The sequence below is a fragment of the Mangifera indica genome, chromosome 12, assembly GCF_011075055.1.
Source record: "Mangifera indica cultivar Alphonso chromosome 12, CATAS_Mindica_2.1, whole genome shotgun sequence".
Classification (NCBI taxonomy): Eukaryota; Viridiplantae; Streptophyta; class Magnoliopsida; order Sapindales; family Anacardiaceae; genus Mangifera; species Mangifera indica.
Genome location: NC_058148.1, coordinates 13,266,509 through 13,283,854, shown reverse-complemented (window position 1 = coordinate 13,283,854; position 17,346 = coordinate 13,266,509). Strand labels below are relative to the sequence as shown.

The window sequence follows — 17,346 nt, the reverse complement described above, 5'->3', positions numbered from 1 at the left end:
GTGAGAAGACCTACAACTAGAGAATAAGATATTGGGATAATCCGTTGACAATGACAACAAATTCCAGTTGCTAGAGAATAAAAAAAATTTAGAAAAAAAATAAATTTTTTAAACTTTGGATAAAAAAAATTATTAATTTTTTAAATTATAAAAAAATATAAAATTTTGATATTTTAAGATTTAATAATAAAATAATAATTAATTAAAGTTAACAATCTATGAATAAAACATTGAGAATGTAGGGAGACTTGGGTGGGAACAAGTCCCGTCGCCATTATTGTATTAGTAATTACAGAAAATTTATGGGAATTGATGATAAGCTAACTAAGCATAGACAAAAGCACAAAAAGGAAAATAAACATTTTATTCTATATTCATGATAAAGCAATGTATTTATCATCTATTTTGACTACAATAGTCAAAATTTACGGCATATTATTGTTTCAATTACGCAAAAGCCCACTACAATGACTAGCCGCTGATTATTGCTGAATCGAAATCCACTGAAAAGCCAGACAGTTTCACATGCAATTCTTTTATGTTAGGCTGAATGACCAGTCAGCCAGAAAAAAAGCTTCAAAAATTGATGATAATTAGCAGAATAAATACTCAGCAGAAATTGCCAAACTATAGCATACCATCTTAATGTACAAAATATTATTAAAAAGCTAGAAACCATTCTTGTTTTTCAATAAACTTTCAACAAATCCAAACAACCCCCGTTTAATTTAGAAAATATTTTATTATCAAAATAAAAAAATTATTTTAAAGATAAATTATTGTAAAAATTATTGAATATAAATTATTATTATATTTAATAAAATTTGATAAATATAAATAATTATTATATTTAATTAAATGTAATAAAAAATATTATTATATTATTACTCGGATAATATTTATGGGAACCAATGATAGTTGTCACAGAACTTGCATGGTCATTGAAATAGACTATACATGGAAATATTTTGGCTGTTGGCTGATTCTTTTGGGCTTAAAAAAGAAATTTTTTTTTTTAAAATTTAATGAATAAAAATTGTTACTTTATCAAAACTTTGGTGGGAAATAGTCATTTCGCCTTTAAATTAAGATTGAGTAAGACAGGCGGCGACAATTGTTGCTCGTGCCGTGTTTCTATTTTCTATATTTTATTAAAAAATTACTCTCTCTCCAAACCAAACCAAAGTTTTCACGTTCCCTTGACACACTTAAAGTTAAATTTGAATCAAATTAAATTTATATTTGATTTAATTTATATATAATTGAGTTTAAATTTAAGTTTAAGTTTATAAAACTTAAATTTAAACTTTATTTGAATTTGATTTAATTTATTTTTTGTTATTAAAATATTTTTTTAATACATATTAATCAAAATAATATTATTTTATATCAAAATTTTTAATTAAAAAATTTAATGAGTAATTTGAGTTCAAACTTAACCAAATTTATATAAGGCTGATTGATTTTAAACTTATTTAAATTAAATTTAAATAAATTTAAGTCGAATATAACTTTAGTCTCAGTTGGTAAGTAAATTCAATAAATAATTAAAAAAAAGGAAAAGACAAAAGAAAAAGGAAAAAACAACAACAGAACTTTTCAGTATCTCTTAAAACGTGGCGCGTTCAACAGCCTTCTCGTTGTTCGATTCTTTCTTACCATTTTCTGTTCTTTTCTTGCATTTTTCTTCTCTGTAAATGAAAGATAAATCTTTTCTTCTGCTCGATACTTTGATTAGATTCTGATAATGATACTGAGTTGCTCAGCAATCCGTCTCTGCTAATCCAATCCCACGGCCATTAGTATTCTCCGGCTGCATCTCGATCCTTTAGTTCCATTCTTTGGAGGTAGTGAAGTTTGTGCATGTTGTTTGAATTTGATTGGTTATGGTTTGCACGTGTTTTAGCGCCTACAGCATTCAAATTTTGGCCTAAAGTGTTGAGACTTGAGATTCGGTTTGATTTTAATGACGAAGCCGGTTCTGAAGTTTCTTCTCTACTTGAGATTTTGTAGCTAGATCTAGTGAAACGGTCTGGGGATTTTTTTTAGAAAGGTTTTTCCCTGGCAAAAGAGTACTTATTTTTCGGAGATTTTAAGCTCTTTCTTCTCTATTTTTGTATTAATTTTAAAAAGCACGTCATACTCTTTGTTCAATTCGAGTCGAGTGAAGTGAAGTATTAGTTGAAATGTTGAATATTAAATTATCTGGGTTTTCTTTTGAAGTTTTTCAAGCTATTGCTGCATTATATTGCAATGTCAAATTTAAAAGTGATTAATGTGCTGTGAGATCTAGATTGCTCCTTTAGAGCATGTATACACTAAAAACACATGCTTTATTACACTTAAAGCCTTTCTTTTTATTGAAAATTCCCTTCTTCTGCACGAAGGAGCATTTTTAATATGTAACGATTCAAAATTGTCCAAGTTGCTGTGGAGACTGAGGCTAAAGATAAGAGGAGGATAGTAATTACTCTGCATAGCCGTGATTGGGTTAAAATTTTGCTTGTTAAAATCAAGTCTGCAAATTGTTAGTACTGTAGGAGCTTCTTTAATGGTTGGATTATTTTTTCTGAGTATTTCAATTTTATTCAATTTAAATTTATGTATCAAAGAGGAAGGTGGACTCGGTTGTTACCAATAATTGTACAGTGTTGCTTCTAATGAACTTTGTATGGTTTCCTGCAGCTTGTTCTGTGGGTAATTTAGAAATTTCAGTTGTCTATGAAGTCTGATAAACCATGTCATTTGCTCAAAAGGAATTCTGTCTCTGATGGGGTATGGCCTAAGGCCTTTCACTCTTACAATTCCTTTTTTTTTCTTTTTTTTTAAAATCTTAAAACTTGGTGGATTATAGAGGTTTTGAATGACCTTGTGTAACGGATGCGTGTGTGTTTTTGTTATCTGTGTTCTACACTTTGTTATTTCTGCTTTAAATGTAGAACGGTTTGTGCAGATGAAATTTGGAGTCAAGATGAAGCAAGTGCAATTTATGGGAATTATTTGTACAGTAATGTTGTTCATTGTATATAGGACCACCTATTATCAGTATAAACAAACAGAGGTACAACCAGCTCAGCAATTATTTCATATTGTATATTTTAATTATGAGAATCCAAACAACAGATATGAAACCCTGCTGGTCCTTTATATCAGTAAATTTGGAAATGTTTGATACTAATCCAACCTTTGTGATCATTCAATCAATTAAAGTGGCTTAGTTATGAACCAATTCGTATGTCTTGGAACTGGTTTTAGTTTATGATAATCATATATAATTGTTTTTGGAGATGGATCACCCTTGGGACTTGTATATCTGCCTTGTTCCAATGTTTTAAATTGACTTGCTTTTTGTATATTATGAATGCTGTTTTTTTTCTGCTGCTGAGTTCTAATATATTTTCTTTCCCCCTATCATCAGATGGAATCGAAATTGAATCCTTTTGACACGGTAAAGGTAATGAATATGGATTTACACTTGATTATTGATATACAGTTTTAGAAACTTATTTGGCTGTATTTTACTCCTTGTGAGTGATCAAACTCTAAAATCTTATATGTATGCCCATTCTTTTAGATGATATCCTGAATTACTTTGTATGCTCTGATCTAGGAGTTTAGATTCTCTTCCAAGAGGTTAAAAGGTTTGCCCCATGGTATGGTACAAGCTAGATCAGATTTGGAGTTAAAGCCTCTATGGTCAACAAGTAGTGCACGGTCAAAGGTTCAGATTTTGATCCTATATGCTCTCAAATAATTATAAATTTTTGGTGTTCTGTCTGAATATTTAATCCATGTATAACATGTGGTGGCTTTCATGTCACAGCTTCATGTTTCTAGAAACCGTAACTTACTGGCAATTCCAGTTGGTATCAAGCTGAGGGACAATGTCGATGCCATTGTGCAAAAGGTATTAAATTATGTGATTTGGAATACACAACATACTATGGTGTTTAACATTGTTTGCCTGATTTCATTGAATTCAGTTTCTTCCGGAGAATTTTACCATTATTCTATTCCATTATGATGGCAATGTGGATGGATGGTGGGATCTTGACTGGAGTAACAACACTATACACATAGTTGCTCAAAACCAAACAAAATGGTAAATTTGTCTAATGTTTAAAAAATTTCTAATATCAAATATAGCCAACCGTTAGCTTAAATTGTGTTACTTTTTGCAAATGGATTTTGTGAGTCTTGGTTTGAATTATAAACTCCCTCAGAATTATGGAATGTAACTATTCTAGTCTTAAATTGTCTCGTTTGAAAAGTGATCCTTTATGTTATGTAACACAAAGGTCTAACATAAGGGTTTTTATTGGTTATGTCTAATATGTTCATTCATATTTCATTTTTGTAAGAAAAAAAATCTTTAGATGAATGATTAGGGTCATTTTTGGTTTTAGTCTGTCTGGATATGTGAAAGGGTATGTGCTGTGCCTTTTTCAACGTTTCTAATTTTGAATAGAGTCCATAAGTTTGTCTAATATTCTCCATTCATAACAGTACTAATTGTTTATTTTGTTTTTTTGCCCCTTGCCTTTATTTTTTGTTTTGGGGGTGGCGTGTTGCTCTCTTCAGGTGGTTTGCGAAACGCTTTTTGCATCCAGATGTTGTGTCGTTTTATGACTACATATTTCTGTGGGATGAAGATTTGGGGGTGGAGAATTTTGATCCCGGAAGGTACAAATAATTGGTTGCCATTTTCAATTGTTATCAGCCTCCAAAAAGTTTTTTAAGTGGTGCATTATTGTAGTTTTACCAAAGAATTATTGGGTTTATGATAATATTGCCAGATTTTGATAGTGTACACCCCGTGATGCCCTAAAAAATTTGACTTCAAATATTTATAAGTTTATGTCCTGAATTTTTCCCCTAAATAGATTATTTCTGGCATTTAAGTTGATTTTAGTATCCCTTGCTAATAGCAGTTGACATGATTGTGTTGTTGAAACCCTTTCAAAATCCCAAACTCATTTGGTCTTTACCTTTTAGACTTTTTCTATCCATTATTCAAATATATCCTCATATGCACCAGTGTGATCAGGCTGAGCTGAGTTGAGTAGTGCTTGGCTTGAGCTCAACTCGATTACTTTTGGAAGAGCTTGAGTGTGCCTAGTTGGTGAGATCTCAGCTTGAGCTTGAGCTTGAGCTTGAGACAGGTTTAGCTGGCTTGAGCTTGACTCAAAATATTATATTTTAACCCCCTAATTTTCAAATTATTAATTTAAACCCTATGAGTTATATGTTTATTAGTTATCTCATATATTTAAAATTAACCCAAAAAAAAAAATTATAGCGGTGTAAATGTAAGAATTAAAACTTTTAGCCAGCCATCATTGTGAGCAGCTTGACTCAGCTATCACCCCTAATATGAATCCCCAATTTATACATAATTTCAAGTGCTGTATTATTTTGAAAGAATGAGATTCCTTACTCAATTTAATGACTCGGTGCACTTGCTGAAGTTAGGATAGAATTTTTTAGCTTAAGAACCATCTATCTTTCCCTTTGGAGAAAGTGGAAAACGATCTTTCAATATCGTCACATCTTTATTTTGACTCTCATTATATCCATTAAGGCTTACATTTTGGTTTAAAGACTGGTGTGTATTGCCCCCGTGGAAGCAATATGATTGATTCATGAAACTTTCTTTTTCTTCCAGATACCTAGAAATTGTGAGATCAGAAGGTTTCGAGATATCCCAGCCAGCTTTGGATCCAAATTCAACAGATATACATCATAAATTTACTATTCGTTCAAGAGCAAAGAAGTTTCATAGGTGATAAGATGTTACTTACATATAGTAATAAGAATATAAATTTTAGAACATTTAAATGCTCACAACAAAAGTATTCCTTGAATGCAGAAGAGTCTATGACTTTAAAGGCAGTGTGAAGTGCACCAATGTTAGTGAGGGGCCACCTTGCACTGGGTAAGTTATTGCCCTGGGGATTCTGTTAATTTTTTCCCTTTCTTTTGCTTTCTCTTTTTATGGTGGGATGCGAGTGGTTGGGGTTTGTGGAAGTGTTGGGCATTGTGACGCAAGCTGCTCGACATTATTTACTCCTTCTATCCATGATACACTGCACAAACACACTCTCAAAATCTTTCTTTATTGTTAATTTGAGAGTATATATGTTGATGGTAATATGTTGGAAGATATCTTCCATTAAAATGTAGATGCTGAAAAGAATTTTATTTGTCAACCTTTTGTTATATTTTGCAGATTTGTGGAAGGTATGGCTCCAGTCTTTTCAAGATCTGCTTGGTATTGTGCTTGGCATCTTATACAGGTAACTATACATTTGAGCTCCACTCTATATAAGATGTCAGGACGTCGGCAAACATCTTGAATATTTCTTAACGTTAAAAATGTTTTTGCTTTTTACATACTGTTACTTGTTTGATCTTGGAACCTTAATTTCTGTATCCAAGTCTTAGACCAGTAAAATTTTAGAGTAACAGCTCATTATTTGCTTGATTTGAGAGCAACGGCAACTTGTAGGAGCATAATCGATATTTTTTGAGTCATATATGATCTCTCAAACATATGGTGATACTTTTTTGCTACTTGGGGTTATTCACTTAAAGTAATTTCTGCTTTCTGAGTGTCACAGTTCATTCAAGTAAAAACTCTTTTTAGTTCTTAATTAACAGATTTGCCTCTTATTTTGTTCAGAACGATCTTGTCCACGGATGGGGAATGGATATGAAACTTGGGTATTGTGCACAGGTGAGTTTCCTTAGATAAGTATGAACAAGTTTTAGCTCTATTGATGTTTTCTCTTTCCACCTTTTTAATTGATATTATATTAGCACTAATAAAGGTTTTAAATTAATGTCTATCACTATGATTTTGGTTATGATGATTGCGTTTCTCTCACCTTAACATTGTCTTCAGTGAATAAATTCTCTTGTTAGTTTAACTTGTGGTTTTCCTGATTATTTATTGATTTTGTTTTGGCAATCTATTTTGTTGGGTGTCTTGATACATGTGCGTCCTCTTTTTCACTGCCACTACATCTCTTACCACCTTTCCTACTTCAGATTTTCTCATCTCCAGACCACAGTGAACTCAGGAAGTAGAATTTCTGATTTGCTGTGAAATTGTTAGAAACTGAGTAAGCATTTTTCTTGCATTTTTGAAATACCAGTGTTCACCCCAATCCTTGCTTTATGCGCTTTCATATTTTTAAGTTTTTTTGTGTCTGGCTCAAGGTATTTCAATCTGCTTACTTTCTCAGTTCATGTTATTGAAATGCTAATACTATTGAAAAAAACCAATCTTTTTGATGTTTTAGTGCTGACTTTCTTATATGTATTTCTTAACACAATACAACCTGAATCGAATCATTTTTTGATGATACTGCCATTGTATCATACAGGGTGATCGCACAAAAAATGTTGGAGTTATTGATAGTGAGTATGTTGTTCATCAGGGCATACAAACTCTGGGTGGAGGGCCACCTTTTAAAAAGGTAAATTCTGGTTTCTCTTGCCCTAATTGTGGACTTGTACAGCTTCCTCTTCTCTATGTTGCTTTCTTTTGGCATTGACTATTCATTGTTTTGTGCTTTTGTTTGCTCAAATTGCGTCAAAGTGGTTATGTACAAACTTTTAAGTTCAAAGTAATGGTTGACAAGTTTAGAAAGTAAGAAAACTGAAAGTAGGGATTTCTGCAGTGGTTGGAATAAACCGATATATCTGTTTGTATTGTGCCCTGCAATTTTTTTTATAGAGCTTTTTTAAATAATTTATTTGAATGTCTGATTTTAGTGATCTGATGAAGTTGCTCGTTTGAAGTTGGATAAAGGAGTGGTGATGGGATTATTTAGGTCCCTCCAAATTAACTTCCTAATCTTGTTTAAAATTCATGTACTTTCAGGAATTGAATACTTTTAATACCTCAAGATATTATTATCATCTCAGTTGTTATCGTTCATCATTGTAACACATTTCCTCTCAATATGCAGGCTATGAAACCTGAAGAGTTAGCTAAGGTAAACCTTAAGCGACGACTTTTTTCATTCATTTTTGTACTTTCACTCTATATTCATTCTGATTTCATCTGTTCTGATTGATTTTCTATCCCAATATGCAGAAAATTCGTGCTGCACCTGTTGATCTACGAGCTGAGGTAAGAACAAAGATTTATAGTCATATTTTGATTCCTGGTGACAATTTGTCCTACTTTGAGGCATAATCCAGGATTGTAGGCGGGATAGCTGCCAAACATAATTCTTGTTGGATTTAACCCAGATAAAATTTGTGGTTGTTTTCGATCTTCAAGTTAAGCTTCAACGATTTCATGAATGGCCCTGAGGTTTATTTATTCCTTTAATAATTTGAATGAGCAGATTAGAAGACAATCGACGTGGGAGCTTCAAACGTTTAAAAATCGGTGGAAAAAAGCCATCAAAGAGGACAAAGCCTGGGTAGATCCGTTTAGACGAAGCAGTAGACTAAGAAAAGAAAGTCGCCAAGATCAATGAGTAATAGCTTAGCTGGGTTAGTCTGGATTCATCATCATCATCATCATCATCATCATCAATACATGTAATTTTAGATTTTGTTGCCTCCCTCGGATACCTTACAATTAATTCATTTCTTCAAAAGCCTATTTTTCTTCTTAAATTTCACATTTTGGCTCTACCCCCTTTGTCCTCCTTCAATTCCATTTCTTTCTTGGGTTTTATTGACCCCTTTTTTATATACATTTTATATACAAATCAAAGATGAAAATACCATCTTTGTTATCTTGTCTCTATATCAATTGAATATGTTTTAGTGCCTTCCTATTTACGGTTGTGTTGGGAGATGAATTTGCCTTCACGGCTCAACAAATTTATTTTAAAATTAATTATTTGTTTTAAAATGTCCTTATGATTAGAGAAATAAAAAATAATTAAATATAATAATTTAATGATTAGAAAAAGTTAAATTAAACAAGTAATGCCAAACGCAAACAATAAAAGCGTAGTCTTCATAGCCCGATTGCCGTTTTGGACATCCCTATGTTGTGAATCTAGGCTTCTCTTTCTTTTTAAATTATTGAATAAAGGGAGAAGGACTATTTCCCACCCAACTTTTGATGCATTTTCAAATTGGCACCCACGGCAGATGAAAATCCAGTTTTTCCACCCGTGACCAAACTACCGTCCAATTTTTCAGTTAGGGACAGGGGCAAAATCGTCATTTGCTATTTAAAACCTTAAAACTTTTAAATTTTACCGTTTCCCCCCTCCAGGTTTTAAAAACTAATAACTAACCCATCCTCAAAGTTTGAAAAGTTTAATTTCACCCCTGGAGTTTGCTCCTTCTCCGGCCACCATCGACGGCCGACGCATTCGACTGATCTCCCATCTCCGACTACAAAAGACGACGAAGGATGACCCTTTGTCACCCAGATCTGGACGACGAAACGTCGTCCAGATCTGGAAGAACAGACGAAGGATGACGCTTTGTCGTCCTTCGTCGTTACGTCTTCCAGATGCGACGAGCCACGAAGAGAGAAGAGAAGAGACCTTCGTCAAAGCAGACATCCCAGATCTGGACGACGAGCAACGAAGGGAGGTCTCTTCGTCGCATCGTGCGACGAAGAGATCTCCGTCTCTTCGTCGCACCACCGCCGTCGCACCAGGAGAAGGAGGAGGCCGGTGACGACGCCGGAGAAGACGTCGGGAGATGAGGTTGAAGAATGGGGGTGAAATGCTAGTTTTGAAAGTTATGGGGGGGCAGCTGCATTTTGAAAAATATGGAAACCCTAGGTTTGGGGGTGAAAATGTTAGTTTTTAAAGTTTAAAAACTTTAGGTAAGGTGAAAATGTTAGTTTCTAAAACCTAAGGGGGGTGAATGGTAAAACCCTCACATCAATTTTGAGAAATTAAATTAAGAGATATTTTGGTCATTTCATCTAACAAGGGTAAAATGGATATTTTACCCTTATGCAAACAGATATCATCCATTTTAACAGCTCATGGGTGAGAAAACTGGATTTTCATCTGCCGTGGGTGCCAATTTGAAAATGCATCAAAAGATGGGTGGGAAATAGTGCTTCTCCCTTGAATAAATGATAATCGATAAGAATTAACGTGGGCCAAAATGAAGCTGTTGGAGTTCCCGCTCCTGATATTGGAATCGTGGATTAAAAATTTAATTTTTTATATTATATATTATATCATAAAATATATTTTTTAATAAAAATAAAATAAAAAATATTTTATTATTTTAAAAAATTATTATTTACATTTTTAAAATTTTTAAAATTTCAAATACATCATTATTATATTATCATTCTTTAAAATAATTTCTTGATGTATATTGATAATATATATTATATTTATAATATACCTAAAAATAATTTGATCCATTTAAAAATACATATTATTTTTTATTTATATCATATTATAATTAACCAATAACAAGAGACATATGAAATCTGCACGAGTATGGACAAGAACATTGGTCTAAAAACACAGCTCAGTAATAGATGATGTCAATACCATTTCCTATTTTTGTAATTTGATTTCCGATACCCCCAATGCTGAGTATTTTTTTTTTTCCTTCAGAAAATAAAAAATATATATTTTGATTTTCCTCGAATATACAAACGTATTAATAGTTGATGCAGGGTATTTTTGTATTTTACGAAGATATAATCTTTTTTATATCAACGCGAATTTAGGTTCCGAATTTTAAGCCTAAAATTTGAAGTTTAATTCTTGTAGGGTCAAAATAACACCTTGACTTTATTACGTATGATTCTTAATCAATTCAAAATTAAAAAAAAAATTAAAATGTTAATTTACCAAAACACCACTTCCCGCTATTTATATCAGTTGCTTCCAATTCTGTTGATTTCCAATTTCTAAAGCGCGGATAAGTGGACTCCAACCACTTCATCTCGGGGGAAAAATTTTAATTTTCTCTCCGTCCAAACAGTAAGAATTTTCAAATTACTTCTCCAGCAAGCTTTTGTTCTCTTTTTCTACACAGTTTGCTATATTATTTTTTACCTTCTTGTTAATTATAAACATTTTATAGAGCATGTATTGAGTTGTTGCTTTGTTCCGTCTCTGAAGATTTGAAAAAAAAAAATTAACCGCTTGTGATGGCCGGCCGTTACGATAGCAATCCGTTCGCTGAAGAAGAAGTGAATCCTTTCTCTGTAAGATTCTTGTTCGTAGTTTATAAACATTTTATATATTGTCTTTTTGTTTTGAAGATAGTGTTTTCTGGCTTATTTAGATTAAGTGATCTAGAGCTTGTGTTGTTGGTAATAGGTTGATTTTTGTGATTGGTAAAACTAGTTAAGCGGTAACATTAGGGGTTAGCAAAAATGATAGATTATTAGAACTTTCAGGGAGTAGACTTGGGTTTGAGTCTCTGTCTCGCCTGTTAAATCTTGATTTGAATTGCTTACCAAAAACAAAATAAAAAACTAGTTAAGTGGTTCGGTTGGTTTGAAATGGTTAGATCCAGTAACTCCAGTTTGTTTGTATTGGGATTTTATGTGTAGTTAACTTTAGAGTAAATGAATGTCAAGGTAATGTTCGTGGGTAAGTGTAGTTGGTATGTGTTGTTGAATTAGATCTGTTAATTTGTTTGCAAAATAAGTACTGAGCTTAGTGTTCTTCTTTCCAGAGGGGGTTTGTATTAGTTTGTAACGGTTCTGAACTGAAAGTTTTTGATATTCGACAAAATTTTTGCTTTGTAGATTTGGAAAGGAGCTTCTCATTTCCATAATTGGAGGCTTAATGAATCTGCTTTTATGTTAATGAAAAGGGGCTTCTAATTGTCATAGTGATAGTTGTTATCTTATTTTCCCTTTATGTGTTTCTGGGTTTTAAGTCTTGAACCTTCTGGTCTTTATAAATCATGACAGGAAGTTGTGGAGGGATATTTTTAAATTGGGAAGCTTTCATATCTATGGTGATCAGGATACTGCTATATAAAGCCTTGGCCACAGAGAGATTGTTTGCTGTACAACAAGTTTATGATTTCATGTCATGTGGATATCCATTTTCAGAACCAGCATTCTTGGCTATATGAGAGAAAATGATAAATACATGACAGGAATACATTTTCTTGTTATACTCTTAACATGGTAGCCATGTTGTATTCAACAATTTTCTATGGTGATGATTATATATGATACTTAAACATATGTGCATAGTTAATTATAGAGAGAAACTCACTATGTCCAGGTATATGACATATTTGGATAATTTTCAACAAGGGCAAAAGTTAAATTACTTGGTGTACTTACACTTGTAACAAACTAATGTCCTTGTAATGTTGTTAGAATAGTAATGTGATACACACAAATGCTTGGTTTTTAATTACTTATTGATGCTTTACTTTTAAAAATTTGATTTTGGTGGCCAAAGAAGTATGTAGTTTTATTTTGATAAATAACTATGGTAACTCTACTTTAATTTTGTTTTACTGCCAGGACCCTGCTGTTAGGGGGAAAGCATCAGGCCAGTCAAAGTTTGGCGGAGGTGCAAATTATACAACTGTAAGCAAAATTTTTCCCTTGAATTTTTCATTGGTTTTCCCCTTTACCCTTAAAAACTATCCATGTGCCCGTAGAATTAGGACACTATCTTTTCCTAAGAGTAATATCAATAAAATTAGGAGATACTTAATGCTGTGTCGTGTGTGTGTCTATGTGCTACCTTGTTTTATTGTGGCAAATAAGTGAACTATTCTGTCTTATTTGCATATATATTTTTCATGCCTTTTCTGTCTCTTGCCACGCTAATGTCATCTGGTTCCTGACACCATCAAGTTAACTGCTTGCTTATAGTATTTGCCATTTGAGTTATTTCTCATTCTAATTCTGCCAAATTTTCAGAATCCTGGAAGTGTTCCACCAGCAGTAAATTCAAGGCTTGCACCTCTTCCTCCTGAACCGGCTGGTTTTAATTATGATCGAGATGCACCAATTGACATTCCTCTTGATTCAGCCATAGTGAGACCTAATTTGCTAATTGCTGTGGAAATTAGTTCATGTTTTCTGTAATGTGCTACTATTAATTTTGATTTCAATTTCTCTAATTTTAGTTTCCTTTGAACATAGGACTTGAAAAAGAAAGCAAAGGAACTTCAAGCTAAAGAGGCTGAATTGAAAAGACGGGAGGAGGTATTTTTTTGATTCATTGATGGTGTTTTAAAGAATGAATTTAGGCACATATGATTGAATCATGGACCTTCCTTTTTTTAAAAAAAAAAATTTTGGGTGAAGCATAACTATATCATGGGTTGTGGTTGTGGTCCCAAAATTTTATTTTGAATTTATAAAGTTTATCAAAACCCTTGAATATGTAGAGAATCTGAAAATTCATTTTGCTAATCAAATTTTTTTAAGAAAGGCGATGTTTTCTATGAATATCAGGAAACACATAATGCATTCCATTTACATACTAGATGGTGTGCTTATTTTGATAATGAATAAACACAATTTCAGGGTTCCACATCTGAGATTTACTATATAGGAAATTGTATGCACGTGTGATTCTTTAGCTACTCATTAATCAATTTGGTATAAAAACAAAGCAAAGTGATGTCAACCAAAATTGGCCACTATAGGCTATAATTATAGTATTTAAAGTGCAATGCATTTCCATCTAAGTGGACAGTTTTTCCTGGGTAATATTGAGGCAATCCTCTACCCAGTGGAAACAATAGTCTGGTTTTGGGGATAAAGTAATATTTTCTTGGCAGATTCTTAGCTAAGCCTTAATGTGACCAAATGTTGTTACTACATGAACCACCCTTGTTCGTGTTGTTGTGTATAGATTAAGGCCATGAAGCCTTCTTTCATCATTGCTGTTCATGCTTTTTTGGTCTCAACATGTTAACGCAAAAATTGTTGTCAAAAGATTTTGCAATACTGTTAAAATGATTATGTTATGTCTATATCAGTACCGATTCACCATCTGGTTGAACTAGTGCAACAAGAACTGCACTAATCTTTGTTGTTACTTTGCAGGAGGTAAGACGGAAAGAAGAAGCGTTAGCACGAGGTAATTTGATTTGATTGTTTATCTTCTGATAACCTAATGGCATGTAGGCTTCCACTGGTTCTTGAATTGGTTGTTTTCTACCCCTTGAGATCTGCAATATCTGTTGGGTTCTGCTGTCCTCTGGGTAAAGACAACCTGTTTTATTGTGACTGTTTGAAGGCTGAAAAGTTTAACTTGATTCTATAGAGGTCAATTATTATGTCATTATCTGTACCGGTTTTTTCCTGTAAAAAAATTACTGTATTTTCACCTTGTGTCCAGGGTAAAGTATCATGCTTCGTAGTTGGTTGATGATTTGCTGTGTCAAATATCAGGGACTTCTTGGTGAATTTGATGTAATTATGTGTTTCCTTTCTCTCCTGTTGTGCAGCTGGAATTGCACTTGAGGTGAAAAATTGGCCACCATTTTTCCCAATTATTCATCATGATATTGCAAGCGAAATACCAATACATCTACAAAGATTGCAGTATCTTGCATTTGCAACTTTTTTAGGTATGTCAATTTTTTGCTAGCATTTGTGGACGGAAAAAAGTGATTACAAGATAGTTTAGCGCGTATGTTGTGTACCTGCTGCATATTCTCCTCTTGTGTTCTTTAAATCATTGAATTTTGTTCTTTGATAAATTGCATTAATTTTCTGTTGTAGTGTGATCGTCAAATAGTCTCTTTGCATAGAAAAGTCCTTTAATGTTGTGGAAGATGGTTCTTGTTTGGTGATGAATGGGTTTTTTATGCAGGATTGGTTCTGTGTCTTTTCTGGAATATCATAGCTGTTACTACAGCATGGATCAAAGGCGAAGGTTAGTTTTGAAATTTATTTTCCATGACCCACTGTGAAGTAAAATATCTATTTTTCATGAATATCATAGCCTTTTTTTAGCTGTAGGGGCAAAGATATGGTTACTTGCCATTATTTACTTCATAGCTGGGGTTCCAGGAGCCTATGTGCTGTGGTATCGTCCTCTGTATCGTGCTTTCAGGTACATAATATTCATTTTTTATTCAACTTTGCTGTTGATTTATCCTCTCTTCTAAAAATAAGTCCCATGTCCCAATTCGCGTTTCTTTTCTACCAAGTAAATTTTGTTTCTAAAGCTGGGAAATCATGTTGGATTCTTGCAAAGAAATAATTTTCGCTTGGGTGGGATTATGGGAGTGGCAACCGCCAATATATTCTTTCTTATATTATATAGTCAGTGTCTTCTGTCATTAATGTATGCCTGTCACTTCAGTACAAAATGGTTAAATATTTATTCCGTTTTAAATGGCTGTATCTTCTGTGCTGGAATATTGGGATGTATTTTAGTTGGAATGGCAATAGTAGAACCATGCATATTGCCCAACCCAAGATGAACTGTGGGCTTAAAATGCGAATCCACAAATGCCAATAATATAACCTTGCATAATTGCTGATAAGCTTGCTCTTGACTTCACTTCTCTCTAATTTTTGCTGATGTATTCACTTTATGTGCCTTCTGCAGGACTGAAAGTGCTATGAAGTATGGATGGTTTTTCCTGTTTTATTTGGTAATGTCTTGTGTACCGCTAATTCCTGTTCTGTTTCTTGCTCTAATGAGTGGTAGTTGCCTAATTCTTTGCCTTTTTTTTTTTTTCTGCTCTCAGCTCCACATCGGCTTTTGCATAGTTGCTGCAGTTGCTCCCCCGATATTTTTCAAAGGAAAATCTCTTACGTATGTTCCCTGAACATTCTGACTACTCTTTGTAGAAAAGTTGGATTTGGCTAAGACTTGACTACAACTTGTCTAACCTCTTCAATCATTTGAAGTAGACAGAAAACTGGTTGTGTCAGCCAATGAAGGATATTTCTTCCTCGTTGGTTCTTATGTTTTAATAATGGGAATATGGGATATATTCGCCTGTAGTACCTGAGGGTGTAGTCAAAACCTATAATGAGTTCATATCTTCATCATATGTAGAAGATTCACTATTTATTGCTGATATATTTTGTTCTGTGTGTAACAGGGGTATTTTGCCTGCCATGGATGTTCTAAGCAGGCATGCTCTGGCTGGGGTAAGACTCTTTAGTCTAAATTTTAGATAGCTAACTGAGATGAATTGAATTTGTTAAGTTCTGACCCCTGCTATTGAGCTGTTTCCAAAATCGATAGAATGTGGCTACCATGAACAATGAGAAAGTACAGAACTGAAGGATTACTTATATAAATTTCATTTTGTTGCTCATATAGATATTCTACCTTGTTGGATTTGGATTATTTGTCGTTGAAACACTGGTCAGCATTGGGGTTCTACAGGTCTGTTTGTAACTTAATTCCTCCTAAGCCTACTTCTCATGAAACTGATGCCACATGCAATTCACACATTTATTTTTTAGCTTCTTTAACATTCTGTATTTCCTTATAATGTGCAGCAAGTGTACATGTACTTCCGAGGAAGCGGTAAAGAAGCTGAGATGAAGCGTGAAGCTGCACGAGGAGCAATGAGGGCTGCTCTATCATAATGCGCTCTCATCTGTGGATTTAGTTTGTACATGCCCCTTCGCCAGCGGTAGTGCCGAGACAATAAGGATTACTTCCTGGCTTTTGTTACACCTGTATTCTTAACTTATGTTCATTGCAGCTTTTTGTACATGTTGTGTACTGGAGTCGTTGACATGGGGCCTTGTTGAGACTACCCAAATGAGTTTATATTTATATACAGAGAACTTTATTTGATGATTCTTTTATAGAAATGTACTTTTATTTTTAGAATGGAAACATGTCCTCTGTTGTTAAATATCAAAAGCCTTTGTTGATTTGAATGATGGTTAATTGAATAGGCAAAGCAGCTGAGTTTTGCGACAATTTCTGGCAGCAGCTTTCAGCCATATCTCCAATCAAAGGCTGGATGGTCCCCCAACTTATATGTATGAAAATCTGAAATGAAGTTTTTGTATTTTTCACCACTTATTTTAATGGAAGCCATTGAAATGGACTTGCAGATAACACCACCTTCATAAATGAAACGTTGAGACATATATTTCATACATTTTAGAGAAGATCAGTCCTTCAATTCATTAAAATATCTCTATGTATATATGATCACTCTCCATTTATTTTTTGAGAATAATTATAGTAAAGAACTCTGGAAGAAAAATGAAAACACGGTTAATAATTTAAGGGTGGTATATGTATAATACTTATGAAAAGGAAAAATTCAAATTGGATATTATTCAGTAAAAGGTAATGGATTTCTGACTGATGCCCTCTACTATCCCTATGTCAATACTAAAGAACAACATCCCCTTGCACTGTTTTTATTGATGTAGCACAACTCTCCCTTTACCATTTCATT

The 17,346-nt window shown here is 33.3% G+C and overlaps 2 protein-coding genes across 6 annotated transcripts; both read left to right on the top strand.

The window, feature by feature from the left end:
* The first annotated feature begins 1,563 nt into the window (after positions 1 to 1,563).
* LOC123230335 lies at positions 1,564 to 8,770 on the top strand. 3 transcript variants are annotated; one of them, XM_044656514.1, is made up of 16 exons: positions 1,564 to 1,847; positions 2,686 to 2,775; positions 2,954 to 3,061; positions 3,419 to 3,454; positions 3,611 to 3,721; positions 3,824 to 3,907; positions 3,984 to 4,102; positions 4,582 to 4,683; positions 5,666 to 5,782; positions 5,870 to 5,935; positions 6,230 to 6,296; positions 6,683 to 6,736; positions 7,389 to 7,481; positions 7,977 to 8,003; positions 8,105 to 8,140; positions 8,361 to 8,770. In XM_044656514.1, exons 2-16 carry the CDS (start codon positions 2,722 to 2,724, stop codon positions 8,493 to 8,495), a joined length of 1,209 nt encoding a protein of 402 aa, XP_044512449.1. In that variant the 5' UTR covers positions 1,564 to 1,847; positions 2,686 to 2,721; the 3' UTR covers positions 8,496 to 8,770. The 3 variants fall into 3 exon arrangements, with proteins under 3 accessions (XP_044512449.1, XP_044512451.1, XP_044512450.1); XM_044656516.1 differs by lacking the exon at positions 2,686 to 2,775 and having other exon boundaries at positions 1,588 to 1,847; positions 3,619 to 3,721; XM_044656515.1 differs by lacking the exon at positions 2,686 to 2,775 and having other exon boundaries at positions 1,588 to 1,847.
* Positions 8,771 to 10,799: 2,029 nt separating this feature from the next.
* LOC123230336 (secretory carrier-associated membrane protein 3-like) lies at positions 10,800 to 16,763 on the top strand. Of its 3 annotated transcripts, none has more exons than XM_044656519.1 (14): positions 10,800 to 10,943; positions 11,085 to 11,170; positions 12,458 to 12,523; positions 12,863 to 12,979; positions 13,088 to 13,150; positions 14,000 to 14,033; positions 14,404 to 14,526; positions 14,772 to 14,834; positions 14,921 to 15,014; positions 15,516 to 15,561; positions 15,658 to 15,725; positions 16,018 to 16,066; positions 16,242 to 16,307; positions 16,424 to 16,763. In XM_044656519.1, exons 2-14 carry the CDS (start codon positions 11,114 to 11,116, stop codon positions 16,511 to 16,513), a joined length of 936 nt encoding a protein of 311 aa, XP_044512454.1. In that variant the 5' UTR covers positions 10,800 to 10,943; positions 11,085 to 11,113; the 3' UTR covers positions 16,514 to 16,763. The 3 variants fall into 3 exon arrangements, with proteins under 3 accessions (XP_044512454.1, XP_044512452.1, XP_044512453.1); XM_044656517.1 differs by having other exon boundaries at positions 14,915 to 15,014; XM_044656518.1 differs by having other exon boundaries at positions 10,859 to 10,943; positions 11,047 to 11,170; positions 14,915 to 15,014.
* The last annotated feature ends 583 nt before the right edge of the window (positions 16,764 to 17,346 follow it).

Bases quoted from the DNA above. Each gene is read 5' to 3' on its own strand.
- LOC123230335 (XM_044656514.1), top strand. From the start codon at position 2,722: ATGAAGTCTGATAAACCATGTCATTTGCTCAAAAGGAATTCTGTCTCT. The intron at 7,482-7,976 runs GTAAATTCTGGT...CTCAATATGCAG, and splicing joins GAGGGCCACCTTTTAAAAAG to GCTATGAAACCTGAAGAGTT. The intron at 8,004-8,104 runs GTAAACCTTAAG...CCCAATATGCAG, and splicing joins AACCTGAAGAGTTAGCTAAG to AAAATTCGTGCTGCACCTGT.
- LOC123230336 (XM_044656517.1), top strand. From the start codon at position 11,114: ATGGCCGGCCGTTACGATAGCAATCCGTTCGCTGAAGAAGAAGTGAAT. The intron at 14,527-14,771 runs GTATGTCAATTT...TTTTTTATGCAG, and splicing joins TGCATTTGCAACTTTTTTAG to GATTGGTTCTGTGTCTTTTC. The intron at 15,562-15,657 runs GTAATGTCTTGT...TTCTGCTCTCAG, and splicing joins GGTTTTTCCTGTTTTATTTG to CTCCACATCGGCTTTTGCAT.